At 40.5% G+C, this 14,870-nt stretch overlaps 1 protein-coding gene across 6 annotated transcripts in view; it reads left to right on the top strand.

The window, feature by feature from the left end:
* The window catches only part of IDE (insulin degrading enzyme), a 112,857-nt gene that overhangs the window by 39,002 nt on the left and 58,985 nt on the right, over nucleotides 1-14,870 (top strand). For all 6 annotated transcript variants that reach the window (XR_014826638.1, XR_014826639.1, XM_005671285.4 and 3 more), the window contains one exon: nucleotides 2,790-2,959. Coding sequence is in view for 4 of the 6 variants with exons in the window: in XM_005671285.4 (XP_005671342.1) it covers nucleotides 2,790-2,959 (170 nt within the window). In the remaining 2 variants the exon portion in view is untranslated. The remainder of the gene's footprint in view (nucleotides 1-2,789; nucleotides 2,960-14,870) is intronic.

Raw genomic sequence — 14,870 nt, 5'->3', positions numbered from 1 at the left:
ATTCTCAGCTTTAACTGCTTACATATATTAATAGCCTTTTTTTTTTTAAAATAATAGTTTGAATTTATTCTGTTGCTCAAAGAACATTAACAGAACAAAGGCATGGATTCAGGATATAGGACTGGGTCAGAGTAGTCTGTTTCTTACTCTAGCTTATGTTTCAGTCTTTAGGCTGCAGCTCTGAGGTGTAATCATCTTTTGTATGTATCCCCAGAAGACTTCCATTAATGAGTTCCCTGGGATCATACACTGAATTTAATTTCCTGCTTTACAGATGCCTCAGCAGATGTTCATATAATAGATCTCTGTATGATGGAGGCTGTTACTTGGATCAGAGGAAAAAAAAAAAAAACCAAACAAAACACTTGTATAGACCATCTTTTAAAAATACTGGTTATGCTGTGTCATAATCATGACCCTTTATGTAGGTTTGTCTAGCAGTGGTATTAGGCATTTTTCCCAGCCTATAGTATGTTTCCATGTATTTTTGAGTGTAGACGATGGAGTTTCCCTTTGGATTGGTATGTGTAAAGCACTTAGCACAGTATTATATTCATTCTGTGCTTAAAATAATATCAAGTAATGATCACAGCTTCTTTGATGGCTGGACTGTGAGTTGCAGTTGCTGAGATGTTTATAGACTCCAGCGTCTCTTAAGTCTACTCGGTCCCATTCAGACAGAGCCTCTCTTCTTGGCTTCATCTGAATTCTGGACCTTGTATTTTATAGGATAAGATCTAAAATTTCTTAAGAATTACTATATGAAAACATGATTTAAATCACAATGTGATATAGGAGAGTTAATTTATTAATAAAAGGGATCTTAGTTCAGCTTTGGGCCACTATTAAAGAATAGGCTCAAGAATAGCCTATTTCATGAGTTCCCATTCTGCTGTGGTGCAGCAGAAACGAATCCGACTAGGAACCATCAGATTGTGGGTTCGATCCCTGGCTTCCCTCAGTGGGTTAAGGATCAGCATTGCAGTGAGCTGTGGTGTAGGTCGTAGACGCGGCTTGGATCCTGCATTGTTGTGGCTGTGATATAGGCTGGCAGCTGTAGATCCAATTTGTCCTGCAGCCTGGGAATCTGCATATGCCATAGGTGCGGCCCTGAAAAAAAAAAAAAGAAAAGCGTATTTTGGTTACTTTTACGTATGTTAAAGTTATATGCCGTGTTATTTGTTAAGCCACTGCTTTTTAAAGTTTTAAAATTCTCTTAATGTTTTATAAAATCTTGTGATTATGTCTTGGTCAAACTACTGTTATAGACTTTTCACTTCTAATCAAAATTTGTTTTTCTTCATAAGAAGGAAAAATATTCAAATAGAGCCTTTTAAAAATAGTCTCTTAGTTTGTCCTAAAAAATGCCTGAGTCTTAGTGAAATTGCACCTAAAACTTCTGAATTCAAGATTTATTTCCTAAGAACTATAACCTGTCTTTTTTTTTCCCCATGGAGAATTAGCTACATATAGTCAGATTTTCATAGACACGGCAAATTGCAAATCTTCTAGGTAGCCATTGTCTCCTAAGTCTGCTTTGACTTTTTGTTGTAATATTGTTGTTATTGTTGTTGTTGTTTTGTCTTTCTGCCTTTTCTAGGGCCGATCCCTCGGCATATGGAGATTCCAGGCTAGGGATCCAAATGCAGCTGTAGCTGATGGCCTACGCCAGAGCCATGGCAACACCGGATCCGAGCTGCATCTGCGACCTACACCACAGCTCATGGCAATGCCAGATCCTTAACCCACTGAGCAAGGCCAGGGATTGAACCCGAAACCTCATGGTTCCTAGTTGGATTCATCAACCACTGAGCCACGACGGGAACTCCTTGTTGTAATATTGTGATTTATATTAGTAAATATATATTTGGTCTTTGTCCCTGATCTCATAGCTCCTAAAAGCCTTGAAATGTCCTAACTGGAGAGAGCTATAAGGTTGTCTTTTGTTATTTTAATGAGGTGACTTTGGGAATTTTCTAGTTAACCTGAGGAAGGGGGCTGGTTGTCAGGGAAACCAGCCTGTGAATAGAAAGTTAGAATCCTCAGTGCAGGGGCTGGGGATTGGCTTCTGTCACCAGTGGCCAGAGATTTAATCAATCATGCCTAAGTAAGGAAGCCTCTCTAAAAACCCCAAAAGGAGGAGATTTAGAGAACTTAAGGGTTGGTGAACATGTGGAGATGTGGGGAAAGCAGCCTGCCTAGAGGGCATGGAAGCTACATACCCCTTCCCACATACCTTGCCTTATGCATCTTTTTCATCTGGCTGTTCTTCAGTAATATCCTTTTATAATAAAACTGATACTCTGGTAAGTAAAATGTGTTTCTCTGAGTCCTGTGAGCTGATCTAGCAAATTAATTGAACCCGAGGAGGAGGTCATGGCAGCCTCCAATGAATAGCCACCTGGTCAGAAGCCCAGGTAACAACCTGGACTTGAAATTGATCTTCGAATTTGGGGGGCTGGTGGCGGGTGTAGCGGGGTGTTGGGGAACTGCTTGGTATCCTGGTAACAACATATGCGAATTATCAGAATTAGAAGTGTTAATCTTTTTGTATTTTCACTTATTTAACATCTCTGGGGTAGATAGGCTTCTTTGAATTTATGAATGTCCAATATTATGTTTTTATTCTGTTACTTAGAGTTTAAATTTCTTTTTTCTTAGTAGCAATTTCTTTTTTCTTAGTTTTTCTGATTCTGTAGATTCATATTTCCTGAGTTTCAAACATATTTTTAAAAGACCACTTTTAAAATAACCGCTTTCACATTGTTTATTATATTTCACACCCTTAGGTTTGCACAGTTTTTTCTATGTCCCCTATTTGATGAGAGTTGCAAAGACAGAGAAGTGAATGCAGTTGATTCAGAACATGAGAAGAATGTGATGAATGATGCCTGGAGACTCTTTCAGTTGGAAAAGGCTACAGGGAATCCCAATCACCCCTTCAGCAAATTTGGAACAGGTTTGTCAGCAGCGGTTTAACTGCATTAGTTCTCCTTGACCTCATTTAAACCATGGCCTCTTTGCCCAGTATTGTATTTACAGTTCAGGATAGATTGCAGAACTCCTTATTCCTCCCTACCTTGTTCTTTATAAACTCAGAGTCTAGAGCTAGTAAGTGGTTGTTATATCATTGTTACTCCCTATAATTTCTTAAACCATGCCCCTACACTCATATTATATGCTAGGTTCCTGTGTAGGGATTTGTGACTTGTGACCTAAAGAGAGGTTAAAGCTTAGGTAAATGAACTTCATGGAGAAGGTGATAGCTTACTGAGAAGAAGAGTGACCAAATGAAGCAGGTTTATTGGGTAACAAAGTGTATAATTGAATATAGATCTCAGAAGTAGTAAGAATGAAGCAGTAATAATCCCTTCAGCAGATGACTAACATTTTGGCTAGTAGTTTGTCTTTTTTTTTTTTTTTTTGCTATCTCTTTGTGGCCGCTCCCACGGCATATGGAGGTTCCCAGGCTAGGGGTCTAATCGGAGCTGTAGCCACCGGCCTACGCCAGAGCCACAGCAACGCGGGATCCGAGCCGCGTCTGCAACCTACACCACAGCTCACGGCAACCCCGGATCGTTAACCCACTGAGCAAGGGCAGGGATCGAACCCTCAACCTCATGGTTCCTAGTGGGATTCGTTAACCACTGCGCCACGACGGGAACTCCTTGGCTAGTAGTTTGAAAAGAAGGATGTACACAGGAGTTGGGCCCTTGGCATTAATTTTTTTTCATTGAGATAAGGTTTAGGTACAATGTTATGTAATTCTCAGGTGTGCAACGTAGTGGTTCTGGCATTGGACTTTATATATAATACTCAGGACGATATTCTCAAAACTGTGGTAAGAGTGACCTAAGCAGTTATTTAGCCTTTTAGAGGGTTACTCTGACCATCTCATACAGATAGGGGTCTGTTCAGGGAGCAGAGCAGTTAGAATTGTGAATAGAGATTAACCAGCATTTCAAAGGGAGGAGATAATAGATCCCTTTATTCTAAAGTCTACCTTCCAAATAGAATGCTCATGTCAAGGCTTGTTGAATCTTTCTGCTCCCTTGCCTCCACCTCTGCTGGCTCCAGAGAGATGCATAGTGTCTGTCGCGGGTATGTCTGTACAAGAGACGTCTGTACAAGACACAAGGTCTCTGCTCTCAAAGTGCTGTAACATCCTAATAGCAGATTACAAGTAGGGGTGACAGATAGTAAAATAAATCTGGAGATTCTTAATTTTTATAATTGTACCTTTTTTCTTCATTCAGGTTTTCATTAAAAGTACATTTAATTTAAATACTTAAACAATACAAAAGTATTCTTTTAAAAAGCAAAAACAAAATGTTGCCCTTTTCTTCATCTACTCCTGCCATTCCTAATCACCAGATGTAGTCATTGTTAAAGGTTGCTATGACTTTGGAGTTCCCTGTTGGCTCAGTGGGTTATGGCTTGGGTTGTTGCTGTGGCACCAGTTTGATCCCTGGCTAAACAAAAAGTTAGTGTGATTTTAAGATACTGATTTGGGGATTATGATAGGTTGTTAAGTGTACTTTAAAATTTACGCTTATTGTATAAGTTAATTTGGGGAACTTTTTAAAGAGCCTATTAGGACAGCTTTCTTTCAGTTTGGATACCATTCTAGTATATCTAGCAGATGCCAGGGAATTAGCATAGCTTTATAGAAATAGGAGTTTCTTTTTTTTTTTGGCTGCACTCAGGGCATGCAAAAGTTCCTGGGCCAGGGATCCAACCCACGCCACAGATGCAGCCTGAGCCACAGCAATGACAGTTCTAGATCCTTAACTGCTGAACCATAAGAAAACTCCCAGAAACAGGAGTTTTTAAAAGTTGCATTTAGAAGCAATGATACTCTGTTCTTCAGACTTAGAATAGTTGGCACCCAGTATCAGCATCATTGCTAAGGTGCACACTGTTGTCCCTAAAATGTTTATGTAATAATTAATTGTTTGAAAATTGGCTTAGCATCGGCATACATGATATATCAAGAGGGAATATGAGTTTAAAAACCAAATTTCAGGAGTTCCCGTCGTGGCGCAGTGGTTAACGAATCCGACTAGGAACCATGAGGTTGCGGGTTCGGTCCCTGCCCTTGCTCAGTGGGTTAACGATCCGGCGTTGCCGTGAGCTGTGATATAGGTTGCAGACGCGGCTTGGATCCTGCGTTGCTGTGGCTCTGACGTAGGCCGGTGGCTACATCTCTGATTCAACCCCTAGCCTGGGAACCTCCATATGCCGCGGCAGCGGCCCAAGAAATAGCAACAACAACAACAAAAGACAAAAAAAGACAAAAGACAAAAAAAAAAAAACAAAAAACCAAATTTCAGGAGTTCGCCGTTGTGGCGCAGTGGTTAACGAATCCGACTAGGAACCATGAGGTTGCAGGTTCGATCCCTGGCTTTGCTCAGTGGGTTAAGGATCTGGCGTTGCCGTGAGCTGTGGTGTAGGTTGCAGACGCAGCTCAGATCTGGCATTGCTATGACTGTGGCATAGGCTGGTGACTACAGCTCCAATTAGACCCCTAGCCTGGGAACCTCCATATGCCATGGGTGCGGTCCTAAAAAGACAAACAAACAAACAAACAAACAAAAAAACCCCAAAAACCAAATTTCAAAATCACTACATCCACATGATTGTTGTTCTATAAGTAGTCCCTTTGGCAGTTTAGCTATTTCCATCAACAATGCTGCTGTTGTGCAGACTATATTAGAACTCCTCTCTGGGAGTTGCCTTCTTTTAAATAATCCCATTGGTGGAGTTCCCATCATGGCGCAAAGGAAATGAATCTGAGTAGGAACCATGAGGTTGTGGGTTCAATCCTTGGCCTCGCTCAGCTGGTCAAGGACCCAGCTTTGGGAGTTCCTGTCATGGCACAGTAGAAATGGATTTGACTAGGAACCATGAGGTTGCGGGTTCGATCCCTGGCCTTGCTCAGTGGGTTAAGGATATGGTGTTGCCATGAGCTGTGGTATGGGTTGCAGACACAGCTTGGATCCTGCGTTGCTGTGGTGTGGTGTAGGCTGGCAACGGTAGCTCTGATTAGACCCCTAGCCTGGGAACCTCTATATGCTGTGGGAGCGGTCCAAGAAATGGCAAAAAGATAAAAAAAAAAAAAAAAAAAAAAAAAGGACCTGGCTTTGCCATGAGCTGTGGTGTAGGTGGCAGATGCAACTTGGATTTGGCGTTACTGTGGCTGTGGTGTAGGCTGACAGCTGCTGCTCTGATTCAGCCCCTACCTGGGAACTTCCATATGCCCTAAAAAGACAAAATAAATAAATAATCCCATTGGTGATAAATCACAATCAGCATAATTAGGAGGCACCCACAGTTTTCCAGAAATAAACCCAATGAATGAGCAGTATTACTTCTGGTTACAAAGAACAATCTTAAAATGTCCTACAGGAAGGTTTCAGGAGTGATGGGCAAAGAGAAACATTGAATGTCACGTGTGTATGGGTGGAGTTTGAGAGCATATTTGTTTTTATAACCATTAGGCTAAGCAGTTAGTCAGCAGAGTATGAATTAATATAAACAACCCAGAGATGAGTTAGCTATACTCAGTACAAAAGTACAGAAAATGTGATATAAGTAGTGCAAATGCCAAGTCACTTACTAATTTAAAAAATATAAAGTAACATTGAACTTTTTGGAACAGAGGTTCTGTCCATTGTTAAGGTCACAGATACATTTGAAAATATGACGAAACCTGTATACTCGTCCTAGAAATTACACACATAAAATTTTATAAGAGTTATTCTTGCAGAAGAATCGTCAGAAATTCACATTTAATTTCCGTTATTTTTTAGCAACTTCAGGTATTTCTGTGAGTGTGGCCCATTTTGTCCATCAAGGGATTATGATTTATTATTTACTTAACATTAAAATATTTAAAATATTATTTTCGTAATATTATTATTATTTAATGTAAGGAGAATCTGAGTACTTTTAAATGAACGTAGACCAAGCCTTGTGTTCTTTATTTTTAAGAAAACCTTAAGATAAAAAGTTTGTCCTTAATGGTAATTTTTCATGTTTCAAAAATAGTATAGTGACTTTCAAACTTTTCTTTATACAACCCACAGTAAGAAACATGTTTTTTTGGTTTTTTAAAAAATTTTTTTCTAGGAACCATGAGGTTGCGGGTTCAATCCCTGGCCTCTTTAAGGATCCAGTGTTGCTGTGAGCTGTGGTGTAGGTCTCAGATGGGGCTCAGATCCCAAGTTGCTGTGGCTCTGGCGTAGGCCGGCAGCTACAGCTCTGATTTGACCCCTAGCCTGGGAACCTCCATATGCCACGGGTGCAGCCCCATAAAAAGCAAAAAGACAAAAAAAAAAAATTTTTTTTTTTTAAATTTAGTGGCTGCATCCACAGCATATGGGCATTCCCAGGGATTGAATATGGGCCAGGGATTGACTCCTAGCCATAGCTGTGCCCTCCGTGCAGCTGCGGCAACGCCAGATCCTTTAACCCACTGCCCTGGGCCAGGCATTGAACCCGCACCTCTGCAACAACCTGAGCCACTGCAGTCTAATTCTTAACCCACTGAGCCACAGCAGGAACCCTGAAGCATGTTTTACTTAGCAACTGAAAGAACATATCTGTGTGTTGGTGTAAGCAGCTGAAACAAAAGTTCTACCAAACAGTATCTATCTTACACCTTGGGATGTAGTCTGCTACCCTCTGTTACATTCTCTTTTTTTTTTTTTTAATTCTGGTCTACCAGTACATTAGCTTTACTTAGTTATAATCAAGTGGGTCCCAACCCACAGTTTAAGTAATCCAAAATAATAGGCAGGAGTTCCCACCGTGGCTCAGTAGTCATGAACCCGACTAATATCCATGAGGATGTGGGTTAAATCTCTGGCCTGGCTCAGTGGGTTAAGGATTTGCTGGTGTTGCTGTGAGCTGTGGTATAGACATGTCCTGGATCCCACATTACAGTGGCTATGGTGTGGGCCCGCAGCTATAGCTCTGATTCAACCCCTAGCCTGGGAACTTCCATATGCTGTGTGTGCGGCCCTTAAAAAGCAAAATAGTAATAATAATAGGCAGTCATTTCAGTAGCCTCAGGAAAAGCATTTGATAAAACTCATTCATGAGCCAAACAACAAAAAAACTGTTGAGCTGTTAAAAACCTGTGTCAAATATCATGATTAATTCTGATATTTCAAAAGGATTTCCATTGAAAGGCAAAACCAGAACAAAAATACACTCTAATCACTTTTTTTGTTCAGCTGTGTTGTAGGTGCTAGTCATAGCAGGAAGTCAAGGGAAAAAATATAAGAGGTTTAAAAGAAGGAAAAGGAAACTTTTCTTTTTTACCTATACAATTGCATGAAAAAAATTCAAGAAATCTTCAGAGCAGTTATTAATAATGATAATTCACCGAGGTCGCCAAAAGAAGAGAAACACTAAAATTGCATTCTTGTATCAATAGTAATCAATTCAAAAAATGCTACAGAAAAAAATTATTTCATTCACAATATAAAAACAGCTAAAAGGTATTTAGGAATAACAAAAGAGCAAGAAATATATAATGGATATAGGAGTTCCTGTCAAGGCTCAGTGGTTAGCGAATCCGGGTAGGAACCATGAGATTGCAGGTTTGATCCCTGGCCTTGCTCAGTGGGTTAAGGATCTGGCATTGCCATGAGCTGTGGTGTAGGTCGCAGACTCGGCTTGGATCCCGAGTTAAATAAATACGTACATAAATGCATACATACATAGGATATAAAACAATGCCTGAGTACATGGGGAAATAAACCACGTTCACGAATGAGTAAACTCAGTATAGCATAGTTCACTCTGAATTTATCCAAATGCAGAGCCATTTGAAAGCCCTGCATTTCCAAGAAAAGGAGTTGTTTTTTTTTTTTAACAGGAATATTCAAGCAAATCAACATGAGAAAAAAATAACAGAGTTTAGAGAGGTGATGCACTAAGCTTGGATGCAACAGCAAAACCAGACAGGAAACCAGACATTGTATGCCCCTGATGCTGATGCTGCAAAAATAAGTGGTTTTTTTTTGGTAATTGATAATCTGATTATAAAATTAATAAGAAAGAGTAAAGGGCCAAGAATAGCTAAGATGATTTTGAAGAACAAAAAAGAAGGGACTACTTCTACCAGACACTACAACTTTAGTTGTTACAAGGAGTGGAATTTGTGCAAAGATACTTGAAGCTGAGAGTAGAACAGATTATAGGCCCTAGAAACATACCCACAAATGTAGGAAAACTTGACATAAGACAGAGGTACATTACATCTGAGTAAGGAAAGGATAGACCTTTTAATAACTGATGCAGGGGCAATTAGTTCATATAGAAATAAGTAAAATTAGATATCATCTCACACCATGCACAGAAATAAATTCCAGGTTGATTGGACCTAATTATGGAAATAAAGCTATGCAACTATGAAAATACATGAGAGGTTTTAAAGTCTTGAGATAGGAAATGGTTCTCAAGCACACATAGCATAAACCGTATCTTCTGGAGATAAAGATAAATTGACTTCATCAAAACTTAAAATTTCCGTTCAGTAGAAACACAAACACAAAAGACAAACCTATCCCCAGTGAAGATATTTGCAAAACATTTAGCTGATAAAAACTTCTATAAAGAAATAAGTAAAAGATTAAACAGCTCACTAGAGAAATAAGTGAAGGAGGGTTCCCTTTTCTCCACACCCTCTCCAGCATTTGAATCATTTACTTTGAAAGTCATTTTTGTAGATATTCTATGCTACATCTGTTTCTAAACACACATCTTCATTGACTCCCTGTATGATCCTCCTAGCCTCAGCCTTCAGCCAGGATCCCACTTCTCACTACCATAGGCTTCGGTGACCTTAAGCTTGGCCTCTGAAGTTCAGCAGGGCTGACTTTGAATCTTCGCTCTACCACTGACCAACTGAGAGACTCTGGGCCAGCTTCTTAACTTCCGTAAGCCTCAGTGTCCTCCCATATCGGGTTGGTGTGAGGGCTAAAGGAGGTTGTGCTTGTGAATAGTTAGCCAAGAGTCTGGTCATAATGGTGCTCAGCAAATGATAGTAGTCTTTGTAATAATGATATAATAGAGAATTGGTAGCTGTGGAGGAGGGGCAAAACTTTGATAAGGTCCTTGCCATGAAAGATGAGGAGGACAGGGCTGCTGGAAGAGCCCGTGGGTTTGATGAACTGACTGTAGGCAGTGTTACTAGAGAAATATTCTCTTGTTCCCTTTTTAAATGGAACCCCTGCATGATGTTCACATTCTCTTTCCCCCTCATTTATCCCTCACTTATTATGCCTTTGGTTTTAGTTCCATAATTCCTGATACATTGCCTTTTTTCCTGTTGCCTTTTTTCCTTTTTTGCCTCTTTGTGGAATAAAAGCAGAAGTTGTTGAATTTTTAAAAGTAGTTTGGAACAGGAAAGAGAAAACTTTGTTCTCGTTATTCTTTAGTGATCTGTTTTTCTAAACATAACCCCACAGACCCTGTGGGAGCGAATGGGTTTAGTCATTGGAGAAGGAAATAAAAGAAGGAAGTCAGGGTGTGGGTGAGGGAAAACAAAAAAAAAACAAAAAAAACAGGCACTCCTTGATGTATCAGTGGAATGAAAGGCAGAGTGGGAGGGCATATGGAAATAGAGGGTGGCGCTGTATCTAGATATGGTGACATTTTTCTTTATTGTTATGCAACATTTCTGCTTTCTAGCATTTAATCACAGGATTGTAGAAATCTGAATAGGTGTTATAAGTATGTTCAGGTTATCTTTCTTTCTCAGTTGACAAGTAATTTTTTTTTTTGTCTTTTTTTTTTGTCTTTTCTAGGGCCGCACCCACGACATATGGAAGTTCCCATGCTAGAGGTCTAATCGGAGCTGTAGCCACCGATGTACACCAGAGCCACAGCAACACAGGATCTGAGCCTCGTCTGCGACCTACACCACAGCTCACAGCAACGCCGGATCCTTAACCCACTGAGCAAGGCCAGGGATTGAACCCCCAACCTCATGGTTCCTAGTCGGATTCATTAACCACTGAACCACGACAGGAACTCCTCAGTTGACAATTAATTTTTTAAAGGTCCTATGCTTGTAAAGTGCATTAGAAAATGCAAAGAAAAAGTTCCCATTGTGACCCAGTGGTTAACGAACCCAGCTAGCATCCATGAGGAAGAAGGTTCGATCCCTGGCCTCACTCAGTGGGTTAAGGATCCAGCGTTGCCCTGAGCTGTGGTGTAGGTCACAGACTCGACTCGGATCCCATGTTGCTGTGGCTGTGACGTATGCTGGCAACTGCAGCTCCAATTCTACCCCTAGCCTGGGAACCTCTATATGCTTCTGGTGCGGCCCTAAAAAGACAAAAAAAAAAAAAAAAAAAAAAAAGCAAAGTGTTTTTGTATTCAGGGTGCTTCTGGTTTAGTTGGAGAGGCCAGGCAAACCCAGGATTTCACTGGAGTATAATCTCATATTTAATTTTCCAGGACCATTATCTCTGTCTCTCTCTCTCTCTCTCTCTCTTTTTTTTTTTTTGTCTTTTCTAGGACTGCACCGGTGGCATCTGGAGGTTCCCAGGCTAGGGATCTAATTGGAGCTAAAGCCACAGCCACAGCCACAGCAACTCAGGATCTGAGCTGCATCTGCCACCCACACCACAGCTTATGGCAACGCCGGATCCTTAACCCACTGAGTGAGACCAGGGGTCGAACCCGCAACCTCATGGTTCCTAGTCGGATTCATTAACCACTGAGCCATGACGGGAACTCCCCCCTTTATCTCTTCTTTTTCTTTGCCTCCTTACTAATTTTTACTGAGTTCTGTACTAAGCACTTTGCATGGATTACTTAATTCTCATCATATCCTCAGTAGGTACATGTTCTTATTATTTCTGTCTTATAGGTGAGTGAACTAAGACTTTAGGGGAGGTAATTAAATTGCTTAGGGTCACTCAGCTTTTGAATGCTGGAGCCATGAGCAGATGCTTTTAACCACTGTTCTATTCTGCCTGCTTCATTAATTTTTTTAAATGATTTTTATATTTTCCATTGTAGTCGGTTTACAGTGTTCTGTCAATTTCCACTGAACAGCAAAGTGATCCAGTCACACATATATATACACATTCTTTTTCTCACCTTATCCTCCATCATGTTCTATCAGAAGTAACTAGATATAGTCCCCTGTGCTCTACAGCAGGATCTTAATGCTTACCTACTCCAAATGCAATAGTTTGCATCTATTAACCCCAGACTCCCAGTCCCTTCCACTCCCTCCTCCAACCCCTTGGCAGCCACAAGTCTGTTCTCCAAGTCCATGAGTTTCTTTTCTGTGGAAAGGTTCATTTGTACCATATATTAGATTCCAGTATGAGAGTCTCTAGTTCCATCCATGTTGCTGCAAATGGCATTGTTTTGTTCTTTTTTTCGACAGAGTTGTATTCCATTGTGTCTATATACCACATCTTAATTCATTCATCTGTTGATGGACATTTAGGTTGCTTCCATGTCTTGGCTATTGTGAATTGTGCTACAATGAACATAAGGGTGCATGTATCTTTTTGAATGAAAATTTTGTCCTGATATATGCCCAGTAGTGGGATTGCTTGGTCATATGGTGGTTCTATATTTAGTTTTCTGAGATACCGCCATACTGTTTGTCATGTGGTTGTACCAATTTACATTCCCATCAACAGTGAAGAAGGGTTCCCTTTTCTCCACAGGCTCTCCATCGTTTGTTATTTGTTGATTTGTCAATGATGGCCATTCTGACTGTGTGTGATGATATGACCCTGTGTTCTTTGTGATAATGTTAGGGAAAAACCAAAACCATGACAAGAAGCACAGACCAAAGAGTGGGCCCAGTAGCTTTTGGAGAACATGAGTTAGAATAGTTTGGCTGTAACAAAGGACACTTTTGCATAGAAAAGTAGGGAAGAGTAGGAAAACAGATTAGAACCCCAAAAATATTGTGAAATATGAGCCAGAAGGTAGTTGCATAACTCCTGACCCTGGGATGATGATAGTGACACAAAAAATTAGACTGCAGTGAAAAATGAGTCATTTACTTTCTTCTCCCTTTCTTCCCTCCCTCCCTTTCTCTTTTTAAGTGAAGAATTTAAAACATATAGAAGTAGACAGAACACTATAATAAACCCTGTGTGTACATTACTTTCCCCTGGCCAGTCCTGTCTGATCCATTTTTCCAGTCACCCCCTTGTATTATTTTGAGGAGATCCCAGACATCCTGTTTCACTCACATATATTTCAATGTATGTCTCTAAAGATAATGACTCTTTTTAAAAACATAGTAATGATACCATTGCCATTAATATCATCAAATATCCAGGTAGTAGTCAAATTTCTAGTCATCTCATAAAAGTCATACTCTTTAAAAAGTTTATTTGAATGGATCCATAAGAGTTTCAAATGTCAGTGATTGATTTGTCTTTTAAGATTTGAGTCTGTAGGTTTATTCTTCATCTCCTCCACTCCTTTACTTTGACCCCCTGGAAATTTATTTACTGAAAAATCAGATTGTTGTGTAAAACTTTTTTCTTTTCCTTTTTTTGAGCCATGCCCACAGCACGTGTAAGTTCCCTGGTCGGAGATTGAACCTGCACCACAGTAGTGACCCTGGCCACAGCAGTGACAACACTGAATCCTTAACCAGCTGCACCACAAGGGAGCTCCTGTGTAGAACTTTGCCTAGCTTAGCTTTTGCTGATTGCATTCTCAACAGTGTAGTTTAACATTCTTATCTTCTGTATTGCCACAAATTGGCAATTGAATATGGGGTTTGATCAGATTCTTTATCTATTTTTGGACAAGGCTTCATAGGTAGTGATGTATTCTGGCATCAGGGGCATATAAGGTCTGGTTCCCTGTTTTTGATATCGCATCCATCCTTAGTGCATGTTGATTTGCTTGAATACTCCTGTTAAAAAAAAAAAAAATCCCCTTTTCTACTGTTTGGCTACCCAGTGGGGCAGTTACTATAGAAAAGGCAAGACAAATGTTTGATTTATTCACTTTATTAACCAGTTTTCACAATACTGAGTTGGTTCCCTAGCATCCTTTTTTTTTTTTTCAAGGATCGCACCAGTAGTATATGGAAGTTCTCAGGCTAGCTGGTGGTATAATCGGAACTACCACTGCCTACCACAGCCACAGCAACGCAGGGTCCAAGCCACATCTGCAAGCTACAGCACAGCTCACGGCAATGCCAGATCCTTAACCTACTGAGTGAGGCCAGAGATCCAACCTGCCTCCTAGGGCCGCACCTGAGGCATATGGAGGTCCCCAGGCTAGGGGTCAAATCTGAGCTGTAGCACTGGCCTACACCACGGCCACAGCAACACCACATCTGAGCTGTGTCTGCAACCTATGCCACAGCTCATGGCGATGCCAGATCCTTAACCCACTTAGCAAGGCCAGGGATCGAACCTTCGTCCTCATGGATACTAGTCAGATTCTTTTCCACTGAGCCAGGACGGGAACTCCCTCTTCCAAGATCTTGAGAAGATTGCTGTAACAAGAGGAAAAAGCTTTAAAAAAAGGTTATACTAATCCCAAGTAACTAACTGTAGATATATTAGCCTAACCTTTAGAATCTTGAGTTTTTAGAGAGCAATTAAGGTTTTCATGATTGTAACTATCAAATTGACTTTTCTCTGAGATCCTTATCAGACATACAGTTGGAGACACGTCTAATTTTTTTTTTTTTTTTTTTTTTTTTTTTGTCTTTTTGCTATTTCTTGGGCCGCTCCCGCGGCATATGGAGGTTCCCAGGCTAGGGGTTGAATCAGAGCTGTAGCCACCAGCCTACGCCAGAGCCACAGCAACGTGGGATCCGAGCCGCGTCTGCAACCTACACCACAGCTCAC

The sequence above is a fragment of the Sus scrofa genome, chromosome 14 (assembly GCF_054392235.1).
Source record: "Sus scrofa isolate SSC_HxYL_T2T_F1_AM1 chromosome 14, Sscrofa_HxYL_maternal_Yorkshire_Landrace_v2.0, whole genome shotgun sequence".
Lineage (NCBI taxonomy): Eukaryota > Metazoa > Chordata > Mammalia > Artiodactyla > Suidae > Sus > Sus scrofa.
This window is presented reverse-complemented; position numbering and strand designations above follow the sequence as displayed.